Source organism: Aethina tumida, chromosome 3 (genome assembly GCF_024364675.1).
Source record: "Aethina tumida isolate Nest 87 chromosome 3, icAetTumi1.1, whole genome shotgun sequence".
Classification (NCBI taxonomy): domain Eukaryota; kingdom Metazoa; phylum Arthropoda; class Insecta; order Coleoptera; family Nitidulidae; genus Aethina; species Aethina tumida.
This window is the reverse complement of record NC_065437.1, coordinates 31,274,935-31,301,890: the sequence shown is the minus strand read 5'-3', so window position 1 is coordinate 31,301,890 and position 26,956 is coordinate 31,274,935. Positions and strand designations below refer to the sequence as shown.

General features: G+C 36.2%; 1 protein-coding gene across 2 annotated transcripts in view; it reads left to right on the top strand.

Moving 5' to 3' along the window:
• Positions 1-26,956, top strand: part of LOC109604181 (RNA polymerase II elongation factor Ell) — a 44,736-nt gene that overhangs the window by 15,908 nt on the left and 1,872 nt on the right. Inside the window, exons 3-11 of one of the 2 annotated variants that reach the window (XR_007547564.1) lie at positions 7,957-8,007; positions 21,692-21,939; positions 22,401-22,730; positions 23,163-23,233; positions 23,295-23,448; positions 23,530-23,844; positions 23,924-24,502; positions 24,564-24,735; positions 24,796-25,531. Coding sequence is in view for 1 of the 2 variants with exons in the window: in XM_020020708.2 (XP_019876267.2) it covers positions 7,957-8,007; positions 21,692-21,939; positions 22,401-22,730; positions 23,163-23,233; positions 23,295-23,448; positions 23,530-23,844; positions 23,924-24,502; positions 24,564-24,735; positions 24,796-24,957 (2,082 nt within the window). In the remaining variant the exon portion in view is untranslated. Of the gene's footprint in view, positions 1-7,956; positions 8,008-21,691; positions 21,940-22,400; positions 22,731-23,162; positions 23,234-23,294; positions 23,449-23,529; positions 23,845-23,923; positions 24,503-24,563; positions 24,736-24,795; positions 26,221-26,956 lie in introns of those variants that run through there. The other variant, XM_020020708.2, reaches the window with a different exon arrangement.

Below are 26,956 nucleotides of genomic sequence, written 5' to 3'. Positions count from 1 at the left end.
TATTAATTTGTCTATTTAGTAAATATAAAAATTTAATAAATAATAGAATTGTAGACAGAAATTAACAAATAAAAAATGTATTTCGCAATCAGAAATTGTCTCGTCATTCTTTTAAGTAACGGCCTTGTAATTCTTATTTTCAATTTAGATATAAATAAATTAACATTATAGATTTTGCTATACAGATATCTCATTTAAAAATATTGAATCAACATTGTCTTAATAGGTTTATACTTATTATTATTATATGAAAGAATTTCTCAATGCCTTATTTTGTTTTTCAAGTTGTTCATGTTTATAACTAGGTACACTACCTTAAAATAGTGAGGATCAGTATTTCAAATGGGGACTCACAATATCCTCTTTCATAGAATAATAATTTTATGTTTAAATATAAAGGTTTACCTAAACTAGAAATAAAACTATTTTTAACAGTTTTATCAGGGTGTACTCAAAAAACTATTAAATTTCCATAGATAAAAGGATGTATGTGATAAAAAGTAAGTTTTATTAATTCCTTTAATTTAAAATATAATCAGTCTTATTAGTAAAAAACAAATAATTTTTTTAATGAAAAACAATACAACTTTAACGAGCTTTTAAAATAGTTATTAGCATAAAAGACAAAATGACAAACAATGCTAGCAAGAAAAGTAAAAGTCTTATTAAGATTATGTTTATGTTACATAATAACAAGCACATAAATTTTGAAATTTGTCAAAATATGTTAATCAAATTTAATTTTGAATGCATACTTTTTATTTGTTTCTGTAGTATTTTTATATTTAATTTACGTATTTTTAATAACAAACGTGTTTAATTGGAGTTAAGATTCTTCTTTCTGAAGACGTTTTAGACCAAATTTAGAAGTATACACAGTCGAACTTTGATTACTCGAATATCTTGATAAGTCGATATTTCTACTGTCTCAGGTAAACTCCTCGAGGTTTTTCCTTTCCGATGATACCTGTCTTATGCCCGAACGGCATTCCCTGAAGGCAACAATTCTAAGATTAATTATCGATTAATTAGAATAATGCCGGAAACTCTTACAATTAAGAGTTTTTCCATTTAAATGTCTTACAGAGAACCCCTACAATGGTAATGATTGACAGCTATTAACAAAGCTATTCTAGAATGATTTAATCGTAGCTTTTTTTTGAAAATAATAAATAATTAATTTTTTTCCATTAAAATAAAAAAATACATAAATTACAATACTTTATATTATATAATACATATTTTATAGGTTTCAAAATGTTATGTTTGATATATAGTTTTATAATATCTAGCTTAAGTCATATTTGCATGATGAATACACATTTATAACTTTCTATGTATGTATTTTATTTAATAATTCAAAGTCTTGATAAGTCGAATTTTTTTGTGGCAAATCATGGTTCAAGTGTACTATATAAACATTTTTAACAATTAACGAACTTCGATTTTAATTAATTTAAATATCTGAAATGTAGACACGAGATACAATCACGTTAGATCGAGATTCTTTCTAGTCTTGTCGTTATTCAATTAGCGGTGGAGATCCGGCTCGTTTGTAGCGGGTAAAGTCCCAGAATTCGATTATGTCACGACCAGGCAGTCGGTCGAGAATGGCAAATTGCACCGACAAAAATTGCAATTCGACGTAACACGAGATTAAAGGCGATTCAGGGAGATAGACGGGATAGATAGCGGTCGTGTGTGTGTTTGGTAAAGTGGAACTGGTTTTCCACCCACCCACACGTCGTTCACGGCGCGGATAAGAGCAGCGAGACGCGATTTGAAAAACGAAAGTGTTGAGGCACGATTCGCGAACCTACGACACGCGCTACTTGTTAATTGCATGCCGACGGGGCGGATTGTCTTCGGGTGCCTTTTGTGTGATAACCACCACCTTGTGCACGGAATAATGCAAGGTTGGAACTACCTCTCTCTGGCTCGAGGACTTTACCTTAATATTTGGAAATGTGAACATCGAATATTAATATTAACGCAGTTTGAGATTTCCTGAGAAATAATAAATTTTAAACACCACTGGCTGCATAAACAACACATAAATACGCTATCTAATCGATTTCATTTGTGAACGACTTCATAAACATGACTGTTAACACAAATTAAGGAATGTAGAAAACCTAAAAGGCAATATACGCAATTTGTATCGGAACAGGAGAAAATACTACACAAACGCGGCAATTTCTCGTAACCGTTTCCGCAGCAGCTTCCTATCTCTAATGTGCCTGGTTAATTTGCATCATAATTACAAATTACAGACGCCTTTTGATGTTGACTTTTACTCCATTTACGATCCCTCCTCTTGAACAATGTTTTTCTGAACCAAGTAAAATTTGTTTACATTCATTTTAGCATCTCCGTCGTTGGTCCTGGATGGAAAACCACAAATTGTATCTAAAACTCGAGGTTGCACAATTAATTAACAAATTGACTTTCATTTTTTCGTGTGCCAGCAGTTTGTCATGACATTGATTTAAAAAATATTTTGTGCTGCGATTAAAGCTTTTCCCGTAAACAGCCTCGCATGGCAGCGTAATCGCCTTGGTAATAAGATAATAATACGTTATTTCGAATTGTTTTTAAGTACGCGTATTCCACAATAAGAGAAATTTGGACTTAATAAATTACGGTGTTGATGTATCAATGACGACAGGTTGGTTGGTTGGTTGTGTGGATGCGGCTGGTCACAAAAATAAACAAAATCGGGGTCACATCAATGCATTTTTGTGGATATTGTCACAATATCGAGAAAGAATACGTGCGTGAGTCATGGCGCAAAAGCAATAACACGAATAACGGGAAATCAGCCAAGAATGCCTCGGCTGATTTCACAAATTAATTATAATTGGGTAATTTATTCAAAAGCCACAAATAAACAATCTAAATTATACAAAATAAATAATGCAAAAAGGTGTAATCGACAATCGGCGTCTTAAGATTTGTTTACAACGTTATTATCGGGTTATTTTTCAAGGTTTGGAATCAGTATTATTTGAAAATCTTAATAAATTTTAACATAATACCGTCGGCTGTTGAAGCGATTGTTATGTAAATTTTACGGTGTAATTTGTTTGTTGTAATACCTTAGAAGGACTGTTTATTATTATTAAGACTTTATATTTTAAATTACTGTTTTCTTTTTTTTATCCAACAACTCCAAATCTCAATTTAACACTTTTGTGGCGCTCTAATGACTCTATAGATTTCGCAATAAATGTAACTTAGAAAGTTGTAATTTTAACAGTAATAACGGCATATTAAAACTTGTCAGGTATAAAAAAATGAACGTTAGTGTTTTATTTATAACTCATTAAATTTAGGTTGGTATGCACTTCAAAGGCGTTCACAGGGGAAAATTAATTGTTGAGAAACTATTACATGTATATATGAATCATTGTTTAGAAGAATAATAATTAAAATAATTGCTTAAATGTTAATTAAATTTCCTCCATTTCATTATTTAAATTGCAGAAGATGTGCAGTCGCAAATTGGCAATGATACCAATTAACTGCTTGTTCTAAACGGTGTTTGCATTAATTCTCCTATGTATAAATTAAATAATTGATGTGTTGGACTCAAATGATTTACTGCATTGATGAAATTGCATTCGACATAAAAACCAACGTTGCTGGAAGAGATTCCCTTGACATTTGGTCGTTGAAAACTATATCAAGGTAAATAGAAGGGGGTACAAAAAAAATCGACGTTATAAATGTGTCATCTGTTTCCGTCACACACATTTTTTCTACTTTTAGACTAACGTGTGGCGGCCGCGTAATGAAATTCGGTGTTAAATGGCACACCGTGCATATACCAACGGTGAGGGGCGGAAAACGAAAACCTGTTGCTTCCCCTTAATTTTAGTCGGTTGCATGTGTGCAGTACCCCGTGTAATAAATTAGGGGAAGAAACGCATTCTTTTGTTTAACGGCATTGGCGACCCACGGGGCATTTAATTATTTAAAGGGTCTCGGAGAAACGAACCCCCCGAATGCTCGTGCACAAATTTTAAAGCCTGGATTCCGAAAATGTGTACGGTTGGGGCAGGTGGTCGTAACCGAAGACTTATTTACGACCGTTTCGGAGGAGAGATGTCGGCGTGTGTGCACCTCATGCCGAAATCTGACAGTTCACTTTGTTGCCAATACGGCAGTGACGGGCGGTCGAAGCACGACAATACATTTCGACTACCTGCTGCCTCTTCGTCGACAAGCGACCTGCCACGAGTTTCACCTGAACCGGTGCGATTTCGACAAGGTCGTGCCGTGCTGAATAAACGGAAATGATTTTGTTCAATTAAAAGAAGACACACGACGGCCTGAGAAATTCTAACTTCGTTGTTTTGACCTGAAAAATAATCGACTGTCCTATTGAGCTAGAATTTTGTGCATCTGTGCGATCGGTTCTTTTCCTGAATACCGTCGAAATACGGATTCGGCCTTGCCAATTCGTAACTACACGTAATTACTAGGCGATTAATTTCTATGCAAAAATACATTGACCCACTTACTATTCGCTGAAGAATTCGATTTTGCTCTGAGATAATGCCACGGGGATTTAGTTGTTTTTGCGAGATTATGATTTGGAATTATGCATACAATCTTGCCTTGTGGTGTCGACGTAAAAATTGATTGGGTCGCGTGACTTTGTTGCTTGCATGAAGAGAAAGACACTTTGTTTAACGCTATGAATTCGACAATGACCTGAAGGATATGCTGATTATCAATTAATTAAGTACGACTAGTTTTTACCGTTATAACTTTGTAGACTCCCACAATGATAATTTAAATAAGTTACACGTTATAAGTAATCACTAACACCTCCAAAAAAGTGTTTTATTCTGTGGTACAGATTCGAATTTTTAATGGAAATTGAGAATTTCGTAATGCAAGTGAAATTAACATTGATGGCCATATAAAATAAATAAAATATGTATGGACAAATCGAGATAATCCCAATAAAAAAAGGCCGCATAACTTTGCATATTTTCCAAGATATCCACCGCTTTTTGTGCACGTTTATTTTCACTTGCTGCCACTGAATAGCGATAATTAAATTTTTTTGTATGTTCGCTGAAGGCAGAAGTTTCGCCTCACTTTTACTCGCGTGATTGGGTTGATTTCATACGGATTAAATGTCTACCTGGTCTTCCTCGTTTACTTATTTATTGATGTTTCTGTCGATTGGATTGGACTGTTTCGTACAGGTTGGTTGTTAAGCGTACCGACTTTTTAATTATATTTAATGATGAATATGTTCTTTGGCGCCGTGAATCATTAGTCGTTTCCTGGTGGCTTAACTACGCTAATTTTTACTTCCAGGAATCAGTGGCGTGTGTAACCGTGACTGATTTCGTTACTGGATGAGAGTACGCAGTTTTATTAAACAAAATGACGCGATTAACGGAGGGAATGCGGTGGAAAATTTCGTCTAGTAACAGTAATGTCACAGCGTTCTGTGCTAATGTTTTCAACAAATTTGAAGGACGCAGTGGATTCCCCGAACGTGTGTTGAACCGTTTCCAAATTTAAAAATATATTAATTATTTTTTGTGACTCTAATTCCATGTTTAACCTTCGTAAAGTTTTGCCATCCATCTACATATTAACCAGTTGGCGACCGGTACAAAAGAAGGATTGTGGCTCGACAACGTGTCGCTCAATATGCACGTATTCAAACCACCCGTTGACCTGGAGCCCGGCCTGAAAGTGCACCGACGAACGTGTGCAGTGGATCGACGGTCCGACCCTAGCAAATCGATGCACCGCGTCGTGTGTTCATGTGAGTGCCTGTGCACACGCCTCCGCCGCCGCCGCCGCCGCCTCCTCCACCTCCGCCGTACCGCGGACCGGATCCGCGTCGTCGTCCCCCATCCGGGTGACGAGGGAGTGGGTCCTCTCCACGCGGTGCCCCGCGCCTCGGATTCAGGCCCGAGGTGACGGAAGTGCCTTTACGGCGACACCGCCACCATGAAGGTTTCGTCTTTCTCTCTTGCTCTGTTTCTCCCCCTCTATACTGACGTCTTCTCCGTGTTTATTGCCGTGTGTGTATTGGTTCTGGCTGTGGGTCTCCTCTCTCCTTTTCACGGGACGTGATCGAATCCATCAAAAGGTCCGCACGAACTGGTGGCTGGCGGCCTTGGCCCGGGGAACCGATTTTCGTGCACTAAATTCATGTTTGAGTTTAAATTATTCATCAGGTTGGTGGTGGGACACGAATCGAAACACTTTGACAAAAGATAATGAAGTACGGCACACACGGTTTTAAGTTGTACAAAAGGAATGTCGTCAATCATGTCCGTGTTACACAGCTGTGATCTACAAGATGGCAATCTTTACCTGTTGTTGGTCGTAAATAAATACTTGTCAATAAAAAGAAGCCCACGACTCTCGGTGGTACCCTAAAACTAAAGCATAACGAAATTATTTGTCTACTTGATTATTATGTGTTAGCACCAATAAAATGAATATATAGAAAGTTATTCATTAGTTGCAATTATCGGTGATAATATATTGGGGAACAGAGTAAAATACTAAAGGGTATCTGGGTCTGCCACGACATATTCATGGAGGTCACCTTTAATAAATCAAATAGGGAACTCAAGCGTGTTTAACGAAACAGTCGGACGAATCTCCCGGTGGCACGGAAAAAGACTACCGAACGACTACGTCTTATGTAGATGAGCCGCAGTCGCGCTTTTGGGTGACGTGTGGATTTATTATTATGATAATTAACCGGCATCAAGTCCGATGGGCGAGTTGCGGCAAGTAGGACGCACCGCTTCTCCAAAACGGAAATGCCCGAATTTTGAACTGAGCGTCTCTAAAAAATTGTTCTGTTTGAATGTCTTCGTAACTTATTATATATAAGTGAGTAATTGTATTAAAATTTCAATCTTACACAGTTAAAAAATCAATTACAATTAAATTGCATTATGACGAATTGTTCGGCCTTCAACCTATTGAAAAATAATTAGAGGATCTTCTGCTTCCTTTCATGATTACGTTCATTTCCTTGTTGATTCGAAGTTTACTGGTTGTAACTTGAGTGTCAGCCGCTTTCACGCGAGTATTTTAATTTTTTATTTGCCTTTGCGTTAATCGTTCTTCCGTAACTTATAGAGATTGAATAGTCACTATTTGGCCATTCAAATTAGGATAGTTGCTACATTGGATTTGTAATAAAAATTAAGAATATGTAAATTAAATAGAACTATGCCAATTACATAAACCAAAGATGACGAAAGTTAGAAAGATTATGTTGCGCCTCGGGATAATTGCATTTTAATGGATTTGTGTTTAAAAGTTCCACAAATATTAATTGTGGTTTATTTTTGGCCAACAGAGGAAACATTATAAAATCATATTACTTATTAGAATAACAGGTATTTAAACACCGTTACCACCTTTGATACAGATTTTACAGCTCTTAAACGACATTCTTTATTCCCGCTAGAGAATAATTATTATAAATGAATTAATGTCGAGTTCTTGAGTAGCTTTTTTTATTAGTGTCTCCGCATTCACGACTGCATTTATTTATGTGTGAAACTGCATTGGAAATGATTAATGTCCATTAGCGCAAGTAATTTTCCATTTCGTTGATTAATCAAAGCTCCAAGGGAGATAAGATAACGACCGAACGCATTTGAACTTACTGCAGTAATAAAGTGTATCGTTGTATAAAGACAAATTAAAAACGACGACCTTGATACCCCGTTGAAAAAAATCTGAACTCGCACATTCCGATAATAACCCTGGAGGTAGCAATTAGCAAAGATCGAATAAATAACCCTGAGTTACGTTGCAATTAGCAAAAGTGTCTAAGACCTTGATTATTTTTTAAAAATTCTTGTATTGTGTGTTGTGAAAATGGATTAATTGTTTATATTTATTTAATGAATGGTTTTATTGTACATTAACGATTTGTATTTGTTTCAGAATAAATTTAGTCAGACTCCCACAATAAAGTTCCTAGGAAGTGAAAATGGGGTAAGTAGTATAATTATTACGAGACATTAATTTGCTAATGAAATATTCAATATGGCTTTCGAGGCTCATCCCACATAATGGAAATATAAGTCCATTTTACTAGCTTTTAAAAGCACTATTAAATTGTAATTATTGGAATTTATGAGAATGTTAACTATCACAACCACTAAAAATTTTATTATTTGTTGTTGTTTATCATTGAAATTGGTTTGAACATTAAATTAATCTAGTAAAAATCAATTACGATGCAAAGAAATTAACCGCGAAACGTGTGACAATTCCAATAGATCGATAAGCTTTGACAATCATTAAGTTTGCGACCCGCCCCGTCTTGAAAGACAAACACGCCGAAGTATCGAATAAAAATTGAGTAGATGATGATGATGGGCGATGGAATGAAAGTTTTATGGGTCGTGAAATATTCCGGGCGGTCGGTTCGGGAAGAAACACCATCGATTTTCACGCCCGCGATATAAAACAATCGGGGGCCGTATTTCAATCGTGAACCGGTGCAGTTTTAAATTCAATTAGGCGATACACCGACGTGAATGGTTGTCGGTAAATCAATGGTTTAATCATCCGTCCAATTTCTGTTTCCGATTTACCAAATTGTCAGTCTATTATTGGATCGTTTATTAAATGTTCTAATGGGATCGATTGACGATTTGGTCGTTTCTGGACGTCATACTGTTATCAAATTGTGGTTGGTGCAAATTTTCATTTGTCCATATTCAAAAAATTCTTCGGGGGTCCCAATAAATCAGTGATTTGTTGTTAAAATTCTGTATATCAATAACTAAGCTTCGTGTGATAAAACCTAAGTATAAAAATGTTGACAACTATGGATTAATCGTACCTTTTTATAAAAATGAAAATAAAAATCCTCTCGGTAAACACAAATAACAACTTTTATGCATTAAAATAAAAAAATAACACAATATATTTATAGGTTTCAAAATGTTATTTCTGATAAGTAGTGTACTTTAGCAGTATTTTTTGTTATATCTACTTTATTATATTTACATGATAAATACGCATTTATAACATTCTGTGTATGTATTTTATTTATTATTTAACTCGATTTTTTTTGTGGGGATTCCTGGTTCGTGTTGTCGAAGTTCGAGAGTCTATTTTGATATAAATATGTCGATGTACATATATTTCCATGGACCTGGAAATCCTGCAGTAAATAGTTCCCGTTGAAGGCTATGACTATTTAATGAAAAAATGCGTCCGTCTATTCATTTGAACAAACGCGCTGTTTGGCGTGTATCACCGTGTGACGTACGGGAACGAGCGGTTGGCTTAATAACGTAATAAATTAGTTGACGTGTGTGGGTCGGAAACCGGATGGGCTTGTACAAACATGGATCGATCTTGCCAAAAGGTCCCGGTGAGAACGTGCCTTCGCAACATCGAGGAACAAACTCACTCATGCCGGTGTAATTTTTTTCTGCGTATCTCTGAGGTCCACGTCAAAGGAACGGGTCCGTGTTTCGGTTTTGACTTGACTAAAACCGGAAATGATCAGTTACTTTGTGTGAAGAATATGCACCATTTATAGTATTTGTATTGAAAATATGAAACTGTTTGAGATTTACTATAATTAATATCTCGGTTAATCCCCTTAAAGTTGGTAACCCGATACATATCAAGAAGTTTGATATAAATGGACCTATCGTGATGTGCATCACGTCAGCCCAGGCAGACGATACAAGTTCCACGAACTGGTCACGGAACCGAGTCCGATTCAGATGCGCTCTTCGTAACGCATCTTGGCGCACCGACGTAATTGAAATTCGCAATCAGTTACCGGACTCGGCTAATTAACGTCCTTTAGCGGTCGGCGGCGGCGGCGTCGACGAAGGCGGTTTTTGTCGAAGCGTCGCTCCTTTGGCGCCACCGCCGGTGCACCGGGGAGCGAGACGAGAGCCGAGCCGGGCAACTACACCAAATAGTAAATGTCCCGGTAATTAATTTCCGAGTGGCGCGCGACAGGAATGCATTATTTTTCGCTGCGTGTCCCCGCGAGCGAACTATTTGCGGGCGCGCATTCATCTTTGACGCGGCTCAAAGACCCCGGCGCCTTCGTTCATAATTTAACGGTGTGTAGCTTTGTGTCCGTGCGGGTATCAAAAGAATAAAGTAGCGGACCATCATCAGTCGACGAAATGTACACGGGTTTGGAAAAGGGTCGTTTAAATTGCGGTCGACAAACTGCGTCTGGAAATTGCTGGCGGTAATTGGCGCATTTTTGAATGTGCTACACGCTCTCGAGCGGTCCATTGTTATTACCATAAACAATAAGACATTTACGTTCGGGACAATGGCCAATAAAAAAAAATTGTTATATTTTACGGAGTTCGAAAAAATTATGTAAATATAGGATATTTATCAAAACTATTTACTTAGTATTTTGTATTTTTTCTTTATTACATACCAATTATAAACTTAATATATTTTTTAATGAAAAACAGTAGATCTTTATCGAGCTTTGGCAATGGCTATTAATATTTAAATGTTAGTTTTTTAATGTTAAAATCATATATCCAAATAATATAAAAATCACATAATTCTATGTTTTTATGGGATTCAAAAATTGTATAATAAAGATTAGATAATTATTAAAAGTATTTCTTAGTTTTCTTTAATGGTGTTTTGTATATTTTTAAGAGGGTATAATTTAAAAAAAAAAATAATGGAAATAATTCTTAAATTTTCTTTATTACATACTAATTATAAACATAATATTTTTTTTAAACGAATAACAGTACGTCTTTGACGAGCTTTCTGAATAGCTATAATAATATTAGTTTTTTAATAAGTAGAAGTGTTAAAATTATGTATCTAAATAAGTAACACAAAGTACCAATAATAATTTAAAGAAATGCAACCATATTATTATTATAACACATTTTTTTTACTGTGGTTTACAATTTTCCTAAAAACAAAATTTAAATTCAAGCTTTTATTGAGTGAAATTAAACCCACACTGGAGCGTGATTAGTTAAAATTTTAGTAAATCCCTTTAAAGGTATATATCACGAATATTGATATTTGATATAGGCCAAAATAATCAAAATAATGGTTACACACAGATGGGCACTTCAATGTTTCAGATGTATTTTTTATTGTACATTTTGTAAAATAAATATTAAGTACTTGAATGGCATCAGATAATACGGCTTTAAAGTGCACCCTCTTTGTTAACTATAGTTGTTTAGTCTAATGCAACATTAACCGACATGCCTTTTACGTATGGTCGTGATAATGAGTAATGAGCCACCGAAGCACATCTCATGATGAACCTACCCAACCGCCAACTTCCTCCACAACGTAGCTTTAGAAGAATTCACAGTTTATCCTGAACACCAAATATATTTGCGAAACTCGATAATAATATCTCTATAAATATTGAAAATGTAACAGTTCATGTGATGGATAATTGCTGTTTGTACATGTGTTTCAGATGAATTGTGACCAATCTTGATATAATTATCATTTGGATATAATCAAGCCATTTAGTTTATGATGTGCCATCAAATTCCCCTTAACGGTCTAAGTAAAATACAATTATCAATCATAATTATTAGCAAGCCCCGATATTTTATGGTGTGCCATCAAATTCTCCGAGGCGGTCCCTTTCAATAAATTTTGATTTATTGAAGGATCCGAATCTGAATTGAATATTGAAAATGTTTAGTGGTATTTACAATGACACCTGCTACTTTTACTGTTATGAATGTTTGATATTTTATATTTTATTGTTTGTTTTATTTTATGGTTATGGTTTACCTATCGTAGACAAACAATACCGGATATTTATGAGTAATGAAATGCAACAAACTCACGTATTACACGCACAAGACAATAAGGAAGTCAACGCCTTAAATAGTTGAAAGCAACAGTAGGATTGGATGCAACTAAAGATATGATTATTGATTTTCGTTCGCATCATCGATACTGACTCATTTCGTGGATTTACATGCGAAAGAGATTCAGTGTATGCTACATATTATGCAGCGTCGTTTTCGCAATGTTATACATTTTTAAGGACGTCATACGTCGGTACCCAACTAACGGTACCAGGTACCATGTTTGCAGGCATTGGCAACTCGCGTTCGCTAATAGAGAGAACGATTATTCATCGACGATGTCAAATCTGCGGTAACCATCTAGCAGTAACAATAACACTGGTGTGCAGATTGTTACAGTAAGTCGGTCGGTCGGGTTGGTGTGTATTGTGCTTGCGGAGAAAACACAGACATCCTTGACATTTCATGGAACAAGTCGCACACACACACATACACTCAGAATCGTGTTCTCTCTTTGCAGTCTCGTGGCTGGCTATTAAACCCAGGCGGACTGCTCCAAAGCAATCGATTCACTTTACCCACACAAACACACAGAATGTACGGTGTACAATGTTCGAGAAGTCGATTATGAAACGGACCCGTCGACTGTGGCAATCCACTGTTGAAAATTAAAGCGTCATACTCCTATTCGTTGCAATTAGCCGTGCTACGTTGGACGATAAATCGGTGCGATTACTCTCGCGATAGGGGAATTTTTCATGGTGTCACGACCTGTGGCAACATTCCATCCGACTCGACGACGGCTAAAACCAAAAGCACAAGAAGAACTTCTTCACAATTTTTATTAATAGGACGCAGCATTCCACATCGTTTGGCCGATAACCAAAGGCGAAGCTTGTCTTGACCTATGTTGTAATTTTACTAAGTGTAGTGGTCGACCTTGAGCCACACATGAAAAAATAACGTATACAATCCAAATATGTTCACATTTCCTTATAAAAACTGTCCAATTCATTCTATGCCTATCAATGCAGGCAGTTGTGCAAATACTAAAAATTCCATCAATTCGTTCAACCTCTCAACGAAAGGTACTAATTTCCCAATGGTGGAAACAAACAATTGTGCCGCACGTTTCCGCGAAAATTACATTATTTATCGTCGGAACAAGCCGAGTTTCCCGGAACAGGTTTTCACTGTTATTCCCCATCTCATTTTCCCGAAATCAAATCCGTGAACGCCGCCAGGAAAATTATATCCTCCAAAGATTCGATTCCGGGGAACACGAACCCATCGAATTCGATTCGTGAAACCGTTTAATAAAACCGAATGGTAAATTATTATTTGTAACCGAATGTGGGATAAGCTAACTGTTCATCGTCGGCAGTGTTATTTATGTGTTTGTGTGCGCGTTTGGATGCCATGTTTGCCGTCTTCACACACACGGTTTTCTCTAGTCGGCCTTTAAAAATGATCTAAATAAAATGCACCAGTTTACTGAACTGATACAGATCTTAACGTTCAGGAATTTGCATTATTTTTATATAAAAATCGTTAGTATGGCCCATGCAGTTTTTTTTTTTGACATATATAATTTTTTCAACAATATTAATATTCAACATGTTGCATCAATGGTTTTCTAAAGAACGATAAAGTGTTTATTTGTCGTATAGTTATTTATTTACTTGATTTGAGGCCATTTATACACAATTTGGATTTCATCATCATTTTTATAAATAAATGCAGTTGACGACAAATTGGAAGAAACCGATTTAAAAATAACACATGATGAAACTTAAATATAATTAAAATACATTTGGAATAAATGGCCATAATTATGTTACCTTTTTTCAAAATAATCGTTTTGGTGACCTAAAATTTACGTTTATATTTAACCAAAGGAAATGTAACTAACAATACCTTTTTGACGTGATTAAGCAATAAAATCGTTCAATTCACAGGTGCCCCAATACAGCAAACAGTAAACAATTAAGAAATTCTTTGGTTCATGAGGTAACTACCAAAGAAAAGCCTGAACTCAATACATAATAATTTATTTAAATATTATTGGAATCAAAACGATTCGTCAGTAATTAAGGCAATCGACTCTTTGAATCATTTTCAATTGATTAATCATTAGAAAGTTGGCTTTTATTATTGTAATCCAATAAATTAAATTGCACGTTTAATGAAAATCACATTTTCTGGAAATATTTATTAACATCATTGACAAATATTTCGAATATTAACAAAATTATTACCACCAGATATTTATTCATGTAGATAAGTGAACTTTTGAATAATGCAATATTCTGTTTACTGTCGCGAAGCAAAATAATTATACGATTATTCGTGTATAATAATTTTTATGACACGTGTACAAAGGTAACCAGCACAAATAATGGAATTATTCCCGTCAGAGGCATGGCTATTTTTATTAGAGATGCGGGGGAAACCTTTTATAATCGTATCCTCGTACGGATTAAAGTTGTCCGGTGATTTACATTACTTTTGGATAACGCCAGTGTGCCGAATTGACCATATGGGGTCGCGTACATATTTAGGACGATTCGACGCGTTGATCTCACGAAACCGCAACGCGTTAAAAAGTTTAAAATACATTTGCGGCCCAAGTACAGTACGAAGCAAATAATTCGACTTTTATCTTGGCGTCGCGTGAAGTACACGTGAACCCGTGAACTTCTGCCTTCGCCCCGGTTCGATACGGCCGTAATTTAACACGGGGGAACGCCTGTGACATTTAGTTGTCGGGCGGCGGCGGCGGCGGCGGCGGCGACGGCGGCGGCGGCGGATTGAATGTGGCGACGTCGTGGCGCGGCCCGTTCTTTTTGCACACCCAACGCCGTTCCCCGGGATTGTTTCCTTGTCCTACGCTCCCTCCCACACGCTCCGCCACGACGCCCTCCCGTCACGCCGCCCCCGTCGATACCTAGACAATGGACGACCGCCACCCCTGGGACACGCTCCGTATGCGGGCACCCCGGAAACTGGATTAGAAGGGGGATTCGAATATTTTTGACGACTTTAAAATGCTTTTTGTGTTCCGGTTATGTGTTTTTATTTGCATTTCGAGTCACGTTTGAAGTTACCAATATGGAAACGTTGACGGTATCAGTTTTCATTTCGTTGTTTAAACAATAACTAAAGGCCAAGTATTTTGGCATTCTCGTTCAAAACAAATTAACAAAATGTAATTACGCCTTTATTAATTTAATTAATTCATAACAACACACATAACATAAATTAAGAAGATATAGTTTTTATAATGATCCACATAATGATCAATTAATTATTTGTTATAATTATCGAAGTTTTGGAACTTAAAAGATTGATCAAGAATTTTTTATCCTCCCTAAATTCAATATTTACTTTATTATCGAATTAAACCGGACGTTCAGAATTCAACAGGTAAGATATTTTTCCGTCAAACTTGCGCCGCAGGCTTCGGCATGCATACAGAGGCTTTCATCAAACGCACACCTGTGTGTGTTTGCACAGCGGAATGTATGTATGAACGTTTTAATCGAGACGTAGGTCGCGGTTATCGATGATGTTAATCAATCCGGTGCACCGAAACGTCCGGTCGAACGGTCACAGGCTCCGGTGGGGCGCAAACCCGGCAGGACAAATTAGCGTATCGATTGATTTGGCAACGCTCTACGAGCACATGCTTGGGCGGCGTCGGCTAATCAGAGGGTGTTCATCGTGAAAACGAAATTATAACGTGTACTATTTGTGGTTAGTTATAACCAACCACCATGATATTATACGTGTGTAATGAAAATTTTGAGTAGATCAATGGCATTAATGAGAGCGTTCGGTAGTTGCCGAGGAAACTAATCGTGCCCCCCGTGCTAAGGATTTCATCAGCACCGCCACGACAGTGGAAGATCAAAGCGGGGAGCGTCGACGTCGCGGCACCGCGTGTGTTCATGCCACGGCGACGGACCAATTAAGACGAATCCTTTGATACCGCGGGGGTTCTGTATGCAAGACGCCATCATCGCCACGTTTGTCTCGGTGGATTGTCTCTCGAAACTGTTTAATTCGGTTTTATAACTTCTATAAATATTTACAGGATTTTCTTATACTTCGGTACTTGTATGAAGATGTGGTATCTTGATCGATACATAATTAATCAGTGTGTTGACCGGTTGATAAATAAAACAGATGTTGGCTACATTTGATAAGATAACGGAATCGCCGCATGTTTCATTATACAGTAGCCTCATAATCTCCACAATAATTTCATAAATATTTATAAAAATACATAGTCCCATCTTTTCAGTGTTGGATCATATGATATGCGGTAATAAATATCAAGTTTGTTGTACTCCAAAATTTGTCTAAAAAGCCTCACATTTTTTAAAGGTCTGATATTTTTTTGATAATTTTTGGGATATTTGTACCTTAATAAATATCAAGAATAATAATATCTGAAATATTTGTGTATTCTTTCAAAATTCGTCTAAATAACAACGAATATAAGAATGAAATGCATTTTTGCTGCATTTATTAATATTTATCAATTGATAATTATATCAAGCTCCAAAATTGATCCAAAAAACTCACATTTTTTAAGAGTTTGCTGATGTTTATTTTGATCATTTTTGGGATATTTATGCCTTAATAAATACCAAGTGTAATTATCAAATGGGAATTATATCGAGTTGTATTCCTTTAAAATATTTCTATAAAAAATTAAATTTTATGAAAATGCAGCCCCTCGAATATTTTGATAACTCGAACTAAATGTTTGGCATAAGATAAGTCAAATTTCTCCTACTTCAGGTAAACTCCTCTTTCCGGTGACACGTGTCTTATGCCCGAACGGCATTCCCTCTTGATAACAATTCAAGACCAATTATCCATTGATTAGAATAATGCCGGAAACTGCTACAATTTACTTTATAATATTTACATGATTGCTGATATTTATTTTGATAATATTCGGGATATTTATGCCTTAATAAATACCGAGAATAATTATCAATTAGTAATTATATCGAGAATGTTAGTATTCCTCTAAAATATGTGTAAAAGTCTAACATTTTTAAGAGTTGAATAATTTTGTATGAAAATAATTATTTACAAATTATAGAAGAAAATATTTTAATCTTATAAATTCTTTAATTATACAAGTTATTTTTAAAATAAACACTTATAATTGTAATATTTAAAAATAAATAATTATACAGATACGTTAATTATTAAATTTTGTTAATAATTTATATTTATTATAAAGGTTTTTTTTTAATTCTATGCTCCGGGTTAATCCCATCGAACTGCAAATACTTATACTGATGCAAACAAAAAAGTTTCATCCAATAAATGAACAAGGTTACTCTGCAAGTAATTTATAGTAGCATGCGTATTTATCATTGTCTTCTCAGCGTGAGAACTTCCGTTTAGAAAAAAGAAGGCTCGTCCAATTTAACATCAAAACGAAAGCTACGAGGTGCCAAATTAACAGTATATTAATCCCATGCTCGCGATTTCCTCTATTAGACGTACGAAACGAGTTATTAATCGTCATTAATAGTGTTTGTGCTCAATTATCGGGTCATTCTATTCGAGCCACATGGATTTCCCGTCGGTAGTGCGACGTGCGTGTGTCATGCATCGATACCGGAAAATGTTAATTACCCGTTGCGATGTCGTCAATGTGTCGTATTCGCATCGAGCGCAAATAATTTACATGTTCCGCGATCATAGATCCGCAAAAATAACCAGTAACTGACCTTACGTTTCATTGCTACCGAATTGTGTGTGTGCATATTTTAGCACTCCTTAATTACGTTTTTCTTGAGGCTACGGTGTGCGGTACAGCCGGTGAATCAGCACGTACGCTAAACAAATGTTCAAATGGCAATTTCGCCAATTAGATTACCGACGAACTTGACACACATCGCTAAATGGAACGGTCACAGACGAAGAAACTACAATGCAACATTGAATATGTTTAATATAATAAAACGCAAGGAGGCTCATTGTTTACACAACTGCCAAACGATTTCTAAATCTCATCGAAAACACATTATTTAGTCGTTTTATTAATTAATCAACTGCTGGCAACGGGATTTGTTTATTAGTTTTTTCTTTAAAGTAATATTTAATATAATTATGTGCTTTGGTAGTTGTTATAACAGATAATTTCACCAAATCAGGCTCCCCACTGGCCGTACGTACGAAACGTATCCGATTAGTTTTTTATCAATAACCTAAATTTCCAATTATGTGTGTATTTATTAACCTATTAGTCGTCGAGGTTTGCGTGTGAACACGTTATCCTAATTGAAAACACAATCGCGAGAGGACGAGTAAGAATAGAATCCACTCTATTGACGAAGCGATTAAGATTGTGTGTTCCACTTATATGGCCCACCTATAAATATCCGTTATTTTGTGTACAGGAATGCGTAATGCCGTCGAATCAGAATGTGAAAGTAAAACAAAATATTCAGACTAGAAACATTTGTTTTGTCGCTGGCGCTTTTCAGTTCGTCTTGATGTCACAGATACCTCATTTATGACTAATTGCAAATATACTTTTTATATAACACGAAAAACTTGCATTTAATTTAATCTCACTTTAACAAGGACAATAAAATGTTATTCAACTTGCCAACGTTTTAAACGAATGATTTATAAAGGGTAATTAGTTTTATATTATGTTTTATTGCGTGACAATTTGTTAAAACCAATTATTGTTTTCAATTTAAAAGGTCACATAAACATTTCTTAAAAAGCTACATTTATTTATTTGTAAAGGTGGTCTTGTTGTTTATAAGCATATTTGTTTTATAACAACAATTAGCTAAGGAAATTGTACGTCGCAAAATTTACAATTTAGTTATGTAATATTTAACAACATCGCTTTTATTTTATATACAATTAAACAATATTATTATAATGTAAACGATATAGAGATAAATTTTGACGGTGATAAAACAGGTGTTATTAGTTGACACCATCGTAAAAATTCGGAATACCATCCAAGTACACCATCCAATAAAAGCGAAATGAACTTCTGCGAACGGTTTATAATAATTCTCCGTGAAATGATTGTTGTTGCTGGCATTTATCCAATTGTCGAGCCGCGAATCGACTGATTAACCTTGCATGAGAAACATCTAAAGACTTCTAAACTGGTTAAAATTAAGATAAATATCGAAGGTAAACCGCTTCTAAAAACTATATTCGCCAATTAGCCAACTTAAATTTACACTATATAAACTATAAACGCTACATTTGTATTTGTTGTATAACTCAAATGTCCAATAAACATTTTTATTGATGTCTATTGTTCAACAACAACCATTATTCGTGTGGAAATTACGTTGTGGATTTATAAACAGGCGTAAAACACCGAATTTAAGAAGACCCAGTTGATTTTTTTTTTCACCGTTTCGTCATTACGTAAATTGATTGGATAATGCGAGGCATATTTTATGCGAAAATCGACCATTCTTACTCGACTTTCACGTGTTTGGTGCAGATAAAGGTCACCGCTTAAGTTTTTCATTGCCCAATAATTTTATTAATCGGTACATAGAACGGAATAATGTACATGACGAAATATCCGTTATAAAATACTTTGTAGTCTGAATTTTCTCGAAGCTTTTCCCAGCAGACATTCGCAATCGATACGCCAGCGACCTGTTGGATAAATTATTTAAAATAATTGCACTTCCACATAAAAGTATATTTTCATTTGTCAACATTCAATCGAAGTAGCCGACCATTAGAGTTGGTTAAAGTACGGTATTACCGGACACGCAAGTTCCCGTAATACCCGCTGATAAAAAGTTTTACTAGTTATAAAGATAATGACACGGGACGGTTTGAGGATTATTATTAAATTGTTAGACACTCCGAATTTGGAGATGTTTACCTGTGATTATTTTTTATCTTTTGTTATTACACCTCACGAATGTCACGGCGAAACATTTCGGTCACGTGTGTATGCCTAAATTTGTACAGATATTGCTGCGTGCTTCTGCGGAACGACGGCGGCGGAAACTGTGTTTGTCAGCACAATACTATGACGTAGCGTTGTGACGTTCGTTCGTTCGATCGCGGGACCGTAGGAATTTGGAACGGCTCGTGAAATAAGTTAATTACGGTTGAGGGGGCCCGCTCCATTGATTCGCACTTGGATACGACGAAATTGGCCCGTTTGAAATTCGTATGACGCGATAAACAATCCGAACCGTTGATTAATCGATGTCTGTTTATGAGAAAACGAATTTTCTAAAACGTGGGTAATTGGAGTTTGATAAGTTCTTTTATGGAATAATGTAAATGAATGCATTATCTAATTCTTAAACTTTCACCGTTTCAAAAATCGTATAATGAACATTTTGTAATGCATGGAATAGACCAGCTGTTGCTTCGCTGCCTGACGTTTTAAGTGAGCAGTCCTCTTTGTAAAAGAAAGCCTTCTTTCGGTACGAATTTTATTGCCCATCATTTATCCGTATAAATACGGCGATTTTCACCGTCAAAATAGATTATTTGCCTTGCTCAGGTATTTTAATACCTGACTTATGAAACACGTCACGTTTATCGGGGCCGATCAAACTTCATTTCCCTTTGCACTATCATCTATTGTGTTTGGTAGCGAAATTTTGCGGTGAATTCGTGAGCTACTTGCGCAAGTACTTTTTTCCATCGGTTCTTTATTTGCTAATCGGAAAGAACGTTGTGTAATTGCATCAGCTAACCGCAGTCTAGAAACAAAACTGAACAATTGTTTGGAGAACCCTGCAACGTCTGTGATCGGATTGATTATCACACTTAAGTTTCGTGAAAGATATATTTTTATGGCGTCTCTCGATTTTCCAATCGTTTTGCTCCGTTGCTCCGATTCCCCGATGGAGCAATTTTACTGTTCGCCGTCAACACAACAAACAAATCCGCTGCGATTTACATAACTCCGTGCGGCAAATATCGATTTGACTTGTATTTAAAACGTCTTGTCCGAATGCAAAAGTGAAACTTGATCCTTCCATTGAAAGAGAAAGGTTATTATGTATTATTATTTGATCCAGTGTAACAAACACACTGGGATGTTGCTTCACTTGGATCACGAGCACCACTTGCGGCGTTGCCATTAGATAAAAATCCAAAAAAAAACCTATAGAAACCATAAAAATGATAAGACTACTAATGAGGATGACCAATCGCCTGGTAATAAGTCGTACAGTCATTTTCATTGATATGCACTAAAAAAAGTTGCTCAAAACTATTTTATATTTAACTTAGTTGATAAATCTTCAAGGCAAAGTTAGAACATATCAGGAAATGAATTTGCAGTAACGTTGAACTCAAAACTCAATATCTGGCCATTCAAAAATATTTATAATCAAGTAATATTTGACGAATTAACGAATAATATTAATTACTCCCCAATAAGTAGGTTGATGGCTACTAATTAAATTATTTCAAAAAGGTCATCATTTTTGTCAAAAGGTTCTTCTGATTCACTTGGCAACAACGAATACCGCACGCCATTAGATTCGCTCCGCGTTAGGTTTTCTCTAGAAAGTTTTTTCGTGTGATTGAATTCAATTTATTATTTATTTATTACGACTCAATAATCATCTGGTCCGTTTTATTAACGCGTTTCCGTATGTATGCAACGTCTTGTGAGAGACAGAGAGGGGAAAAAAATGTGAAAGCTTTTCTCTAACAAGACAACGGTCACAATGAGAACAACAACGTTCCTTTCATTGATTTCAAAGTCAAATTTTGATGAAGTGATTGTATTGTTGTTCGTGTGTGTTAATTGCAATTAAATTTTTGGTTAATACGAAACATGTTTTTTGACCGAGTTGTTCCTGTTCCAGGAGTTATCGTTTCCTTCCATTCACCACCAGGGCGGGTCAACGTCATTCAGTTTCTCCATGTCCAGTACTGCCGACATGGAGGGCCCCGGGGGGAGTTTCGAGTGCATCCAACAGATAGGATCTCCCCGGGGCTCTCTAGAATGTCTCGGATCCATTCCTTACAAAATACGCGTGCACGCCAACGAGGACGTCTATGAGGCGACACGGACGCGAATGACTGAAGCGGAGGACAAATACAAGAATAAATGGTGAGTACCAACTTGGAAAAGGTGAAGACAAAAGATGTTTTACACTATAATTCAACGGAATCAATGACATAATCAACGTATAGAATTACAAATTGTTCCCCTCTAAGCAGACGGAACAATGAAATTTATGAATGAATTTTATTATTATTTAAATAATATAAAATGATTTCATTTACGTCTTTAACATATAAAGAGTGATTGTGCAAATATTATTGACGCTCCCAGTTAGGTCTATTTATATCTCATAGTGTACGTTAATTAAATAGTAAACCACATCCAGATGTTTGAGTTATTCTGTAAATTAATATAGCACAATCAGTTTTTATAAGTTATCGACTTAAACAAACAGACATCTTTAGTTTTACTTATTATTAATTAAATTGAATAACATGTAACTTGTTATACTAATCGTAAAATGTTGTTTCCTGTTACCAGTGTTTATACTGAAATTTGTATTCTAGCACAAGGGAGATAAAGCCAAACCAGACAGACATTGGACGCAAGGTGAAGGTGAAACAGTCTGCAGCGCAGGCGCGTGTAGCACCAATCGCCCCGATACGTCGTGAGATGCCCTCAATGCGGGACTCGTTGCTCAAGCAACCTTCGTTGGCGACTTCGTACCACCAACCGTCCCTCAAGCCACATCAGAACGCGGTGCCGCCCACCGTCCAGAACAACAACAACAACCACAACGGATTGCTCTCGAACGGGCTGGGCAGCAATCACGTCAGCAGCTCGAAGCCGCAGCTCAACAAGCCTTCTGTACCGGACATCGCTAGGCGACCCCTTAAGTATGTCCTTTTCCAAACACGTCATTTCCTTAACCTCATTTGAGTAATACTGATTTCAAGAGTTTTTAAGTCACAATAAAATGAGTTTCAAATGGGCTTATTTCAGATTTCTGATTATCCAGATTAATAAATAGGTTACTCAAGCTAATCCAATGTGTCCTAATTGTTCCAAAAATATCCCTAAGAATGTTTTTTGTTCAGTCTGTATTTCTTTTGTATTAACACAAAATTAATTATTGAATTAATCGAATTAAAATTCGAGGATATTCAAAGGAAATACATGAGGTTAAAACGACATAGACTTACCAAACTCATTCCATTTGTTTCTCTGTTCCCTTTATTAGTCCCTTTCCGTTGATGGCGTACCTATCTCATTTTGTTGCATTTTTTATTGTATTTTCGAACTGTCTCTACAACCCGCCTCATTTACAGAGAACGATTAATACATCTGCTCGCGTTGAAGCCTTTTAGAAAGTTTGAACTGTATGAACGGTTGCAAAAAGGTTTGTAAATTATTAAAATCCCTAGTGCACAACTCACGTTTCGTTTTTTTTGTTTGAGCAGAAGGCTTGCGGGAGAAAAATGGCGGTATGTCCTCAGTTTTGAAGCAGATTGCTACGCTAAAGGATAACTGCTACCACTTAAACAGAGCCATGTGGAATGAGGTGCATGAGGATTGGCAGTTCTACACCGAATCCGAAAAACAGATGCTCAAGAGGTAAAGACGAAACATCAATATTTTATCAAATTAAGATACATTTGGGAGTAGGATTTTAATATTAACGATAATTTTTTGTAGGCGGAAACCGCAGAACTTGACGCCGCCAGGCGGCAGCGACGGTGGCAGCAGTTCTGGAAGCGGCCAGTCACCGACGAGTACGCACCCAGGTTCGCCGCCTCCCATTTCGTCGTCGAAACGGCCGTCGTATCTGGACGGCGGAGGCGACAGCGGCGCTCCACCTAACAAGCGCCAACGCATCTCTCATTACCGCAAACCGCAGCCCGCCGAACAACAGCCCTATCACCGTGCACAAGTTCAGCCTTTCGAGGGAAGCAATCAACGGAGGCCGCCCACCGATTCCCGGGACGCCAGCAACATGAACCCCCGCAGCAGGTAAAGCTTCGTTCCACGCTTATTAGCAGATTCGCCGTTTTAGATTTAATCAGATTATTTAATAATGGTAATTTTTTAGGGAGTCCGTATCGCCGCCAATGACGAATGGCTACTATGGATCTGCGAACGGCTACGGTAACGGCATGCTCAACGACAAGCGCCATCTGAGCGATGACGAGGATGGCAACGGCGGTGCGCCCGTGTCCGCACCGGCACCCACTAAAAAACGTTCATGTGATAGTCATAATAATTTAAGCTTCGGAGTGAACCGCGAAAAGACATTCGTAAATGGGCGCTCGTCGTCGCCCCCCGCGAACAAGATGGCGACGCCGCCTCAGGAGAAGGACCACCTACAGCAGCCACAGCATCCGACCATGATGAACGGCGGCCCAACCATCAACGGTTATGCACCACCCCCGTCTAACGGACGGGTAGTGCACCAGCAGCACCACAACAATCAATACCTGAATCATCAGATGCATCCAGTTGAGGAACGGAACAAATACAACAAAGTGACGTCATCAACGCAAAATAACAGTCGGATAGCGCGGGTCAGTCCTGACAGCCAAACGGAAATACTTCCACCAGACCTAGAGCCGCCGCCTATCAAGGGCAGCAACGCTAAGGTTGTGGAAGACGAGTTTCCGGATTATAAATCGTAAGTCCATTATTTGTTAATAAAATCAAGTTGATTATTAATTTTATCATTTTATCTTTAGGCAATATACAAAAATAACCAGTTTAGAACAACGGCGAAAGTATAAAGCCGATTTCAATGCTGACTACAACGAATACCGAATACTACATGGCATCGTTGAACAAGTGTCTAGGAAATTCGCACAATTGGAAGAGCGGCTCAAGCAGAAAAACGAAGGCAGTCCTGAATATAAAGTAAGAAACGTCGACAGTTTATTTGAATTTAGCTAATTGTACATTTCGTTTGTTTTTCAGGATATTAAAAATCAAATAATCAAGGAATATCATGAGAACAAGAAAGATCTGGAGCACCAGCGGGCCAAGCGGCGCTTCGACTACCTGCACGGCAAGCTGTCGCACATAAAGGGACTAGTGTTCCGTTACGACCAAGGGGTGCGCGAGGAGAGCCAGTACTGACGCTGGGAGGCGGCGGCCTCCCCGGCCCCCCACCGACTACAACTACGACGCCGCCCACCGCCCCCCATCCTTCCCACCGCTACTACTATTATTACTACTGCTGCAATTGCTAAAGCTGCTCGCGGACAACTGCAATCGGACGACGACAACACAACATCACGCAACGTTTAGTTTGAGGCAAAGAAAAGCAAAAAAATCCACAAAAACACGTTTCAAAATGGCAAAAAAATTTAAAAGTTTTCCCTGCTCCTCATCATCCAACTTCCTGCGTTGTAAATCATGGATCCAGGGTGTCGAACATTCTTCTCTCCTGTCGCACACAGTGTCGCAATGGTGTGTTCTACCCCAATCATACAAAGGCTGGAATACCAGTGCAGGAATTTTAGTGTTATAGGTGTATTTAGTTAAAAAAGAAAAAGAAAAATATTACCATAAAGTGTTAATTATTGATTTATCGGTTTGCGGAGTAACCAACTGACGTTTTGAGTGCGGCTAAAGTGTTTAAGGATCTTTTTGATTGTTTTATTTTAATTCCTTGGACATGGATATCAACAATTACATCATACTCATCAAAGTAAGTTATATATTTCTTACTTTCTTCATTTGTATTACCTGAATGAACTGACTTAATTTTCAATTAATTGGCTGATTTATATATTTTTTAATGTATATTAATAGTGTAATAAATTTTAAAATTATTACATTTTCATTGACTGAATATTTAAATTAATAGGACTGCCTTTTGATTGAAAATTAATCCTTTTATTATATGATCCTTCATATGCCATTATACTGAGAACTATTTCTGTTTTCTTTGCGAATTTTAAGTTTTGAATATTTATTGTATTTATTATATTTAATTGTTTGTTTTCTATTGTCTGTTGACATAAAAATTCTGTAAATCATTTAATTTTTTATAATTACCTTGCTCTGTTTGGAATTTGCCTTGCATATCTTTTTTAAATTTGAATCTCATGAAAAGGCCGCTCGTTGATAAAATTTTCATTTTAAAAAAGCTTGTGCATTTTTTCGTTTGCGCAGATCCCAATCAGAATAAGACAAACAATTTTTGACTTGGCCTGAAATTTTCATTAATTAAAATTAATTGAAATTCATGAAACCACACAGCCAAGATTCCACTCATTTTTTAGGATACTTTTGAAGCATTGATTGTTTTTATTATTGTATTTTTATAACTTGTAAGCATATAATTTTTTGTTAACAATATGTTTGAGTCCAACAAATAAATGCATAATTACGCAATATGTTTTCTTTTAATTACTTTCAAATATATAATAATAATATTGTTTGTAAATGTGATATTATTAGAATAATTACAAGTTAGCTTTTATTTTTATGGTGAGTATGTTGATTGGTTTGCAAGAAATTGTACAAATACATGACATAATTGACAAAAATATAAATTGAAGCTTTGAAAACGGCAATATATGTGTGGTAAAACTGGTTTATGTGATGAGTTGGATTTTTTTCTTAAGAGTTTAAAAGAAATGAAAAACCATAAAATTGAATCCGGTGAATTTGATATAAACGTACTTATATTTATTTTTCTCATTATTGCATCCCAAATAAATTCTTATGTACCATATCAGTATTTACAATTTAAATTTCATATCAAATTATAAATTATATATTTAACTGTTTAAAATACATATGTATCTATTTTCCAGTTGCTCTTGATTGCAATTGATTTTAGTATTAATTCTACAAATATATTTTTTATGGTTGTCAATTTTACATTTATATTTATTTCGATAAATTTTATAAGGATCTATAATGATAAATATTATGAAAACTGGTTCTCTGATCAGTATAATTTGAAAATTTTCGTACTATTGCCTGAAAATGACATAAATCGTTAACTTACGGAACAATTTATTGGCCTACATTCATCAAAAACTATATAATTGAAGTCACAAATCTATAATATAGAAATTAAAACAAGCTTTGACCTCATACAATCAACAGTTTGTGTTAGTTG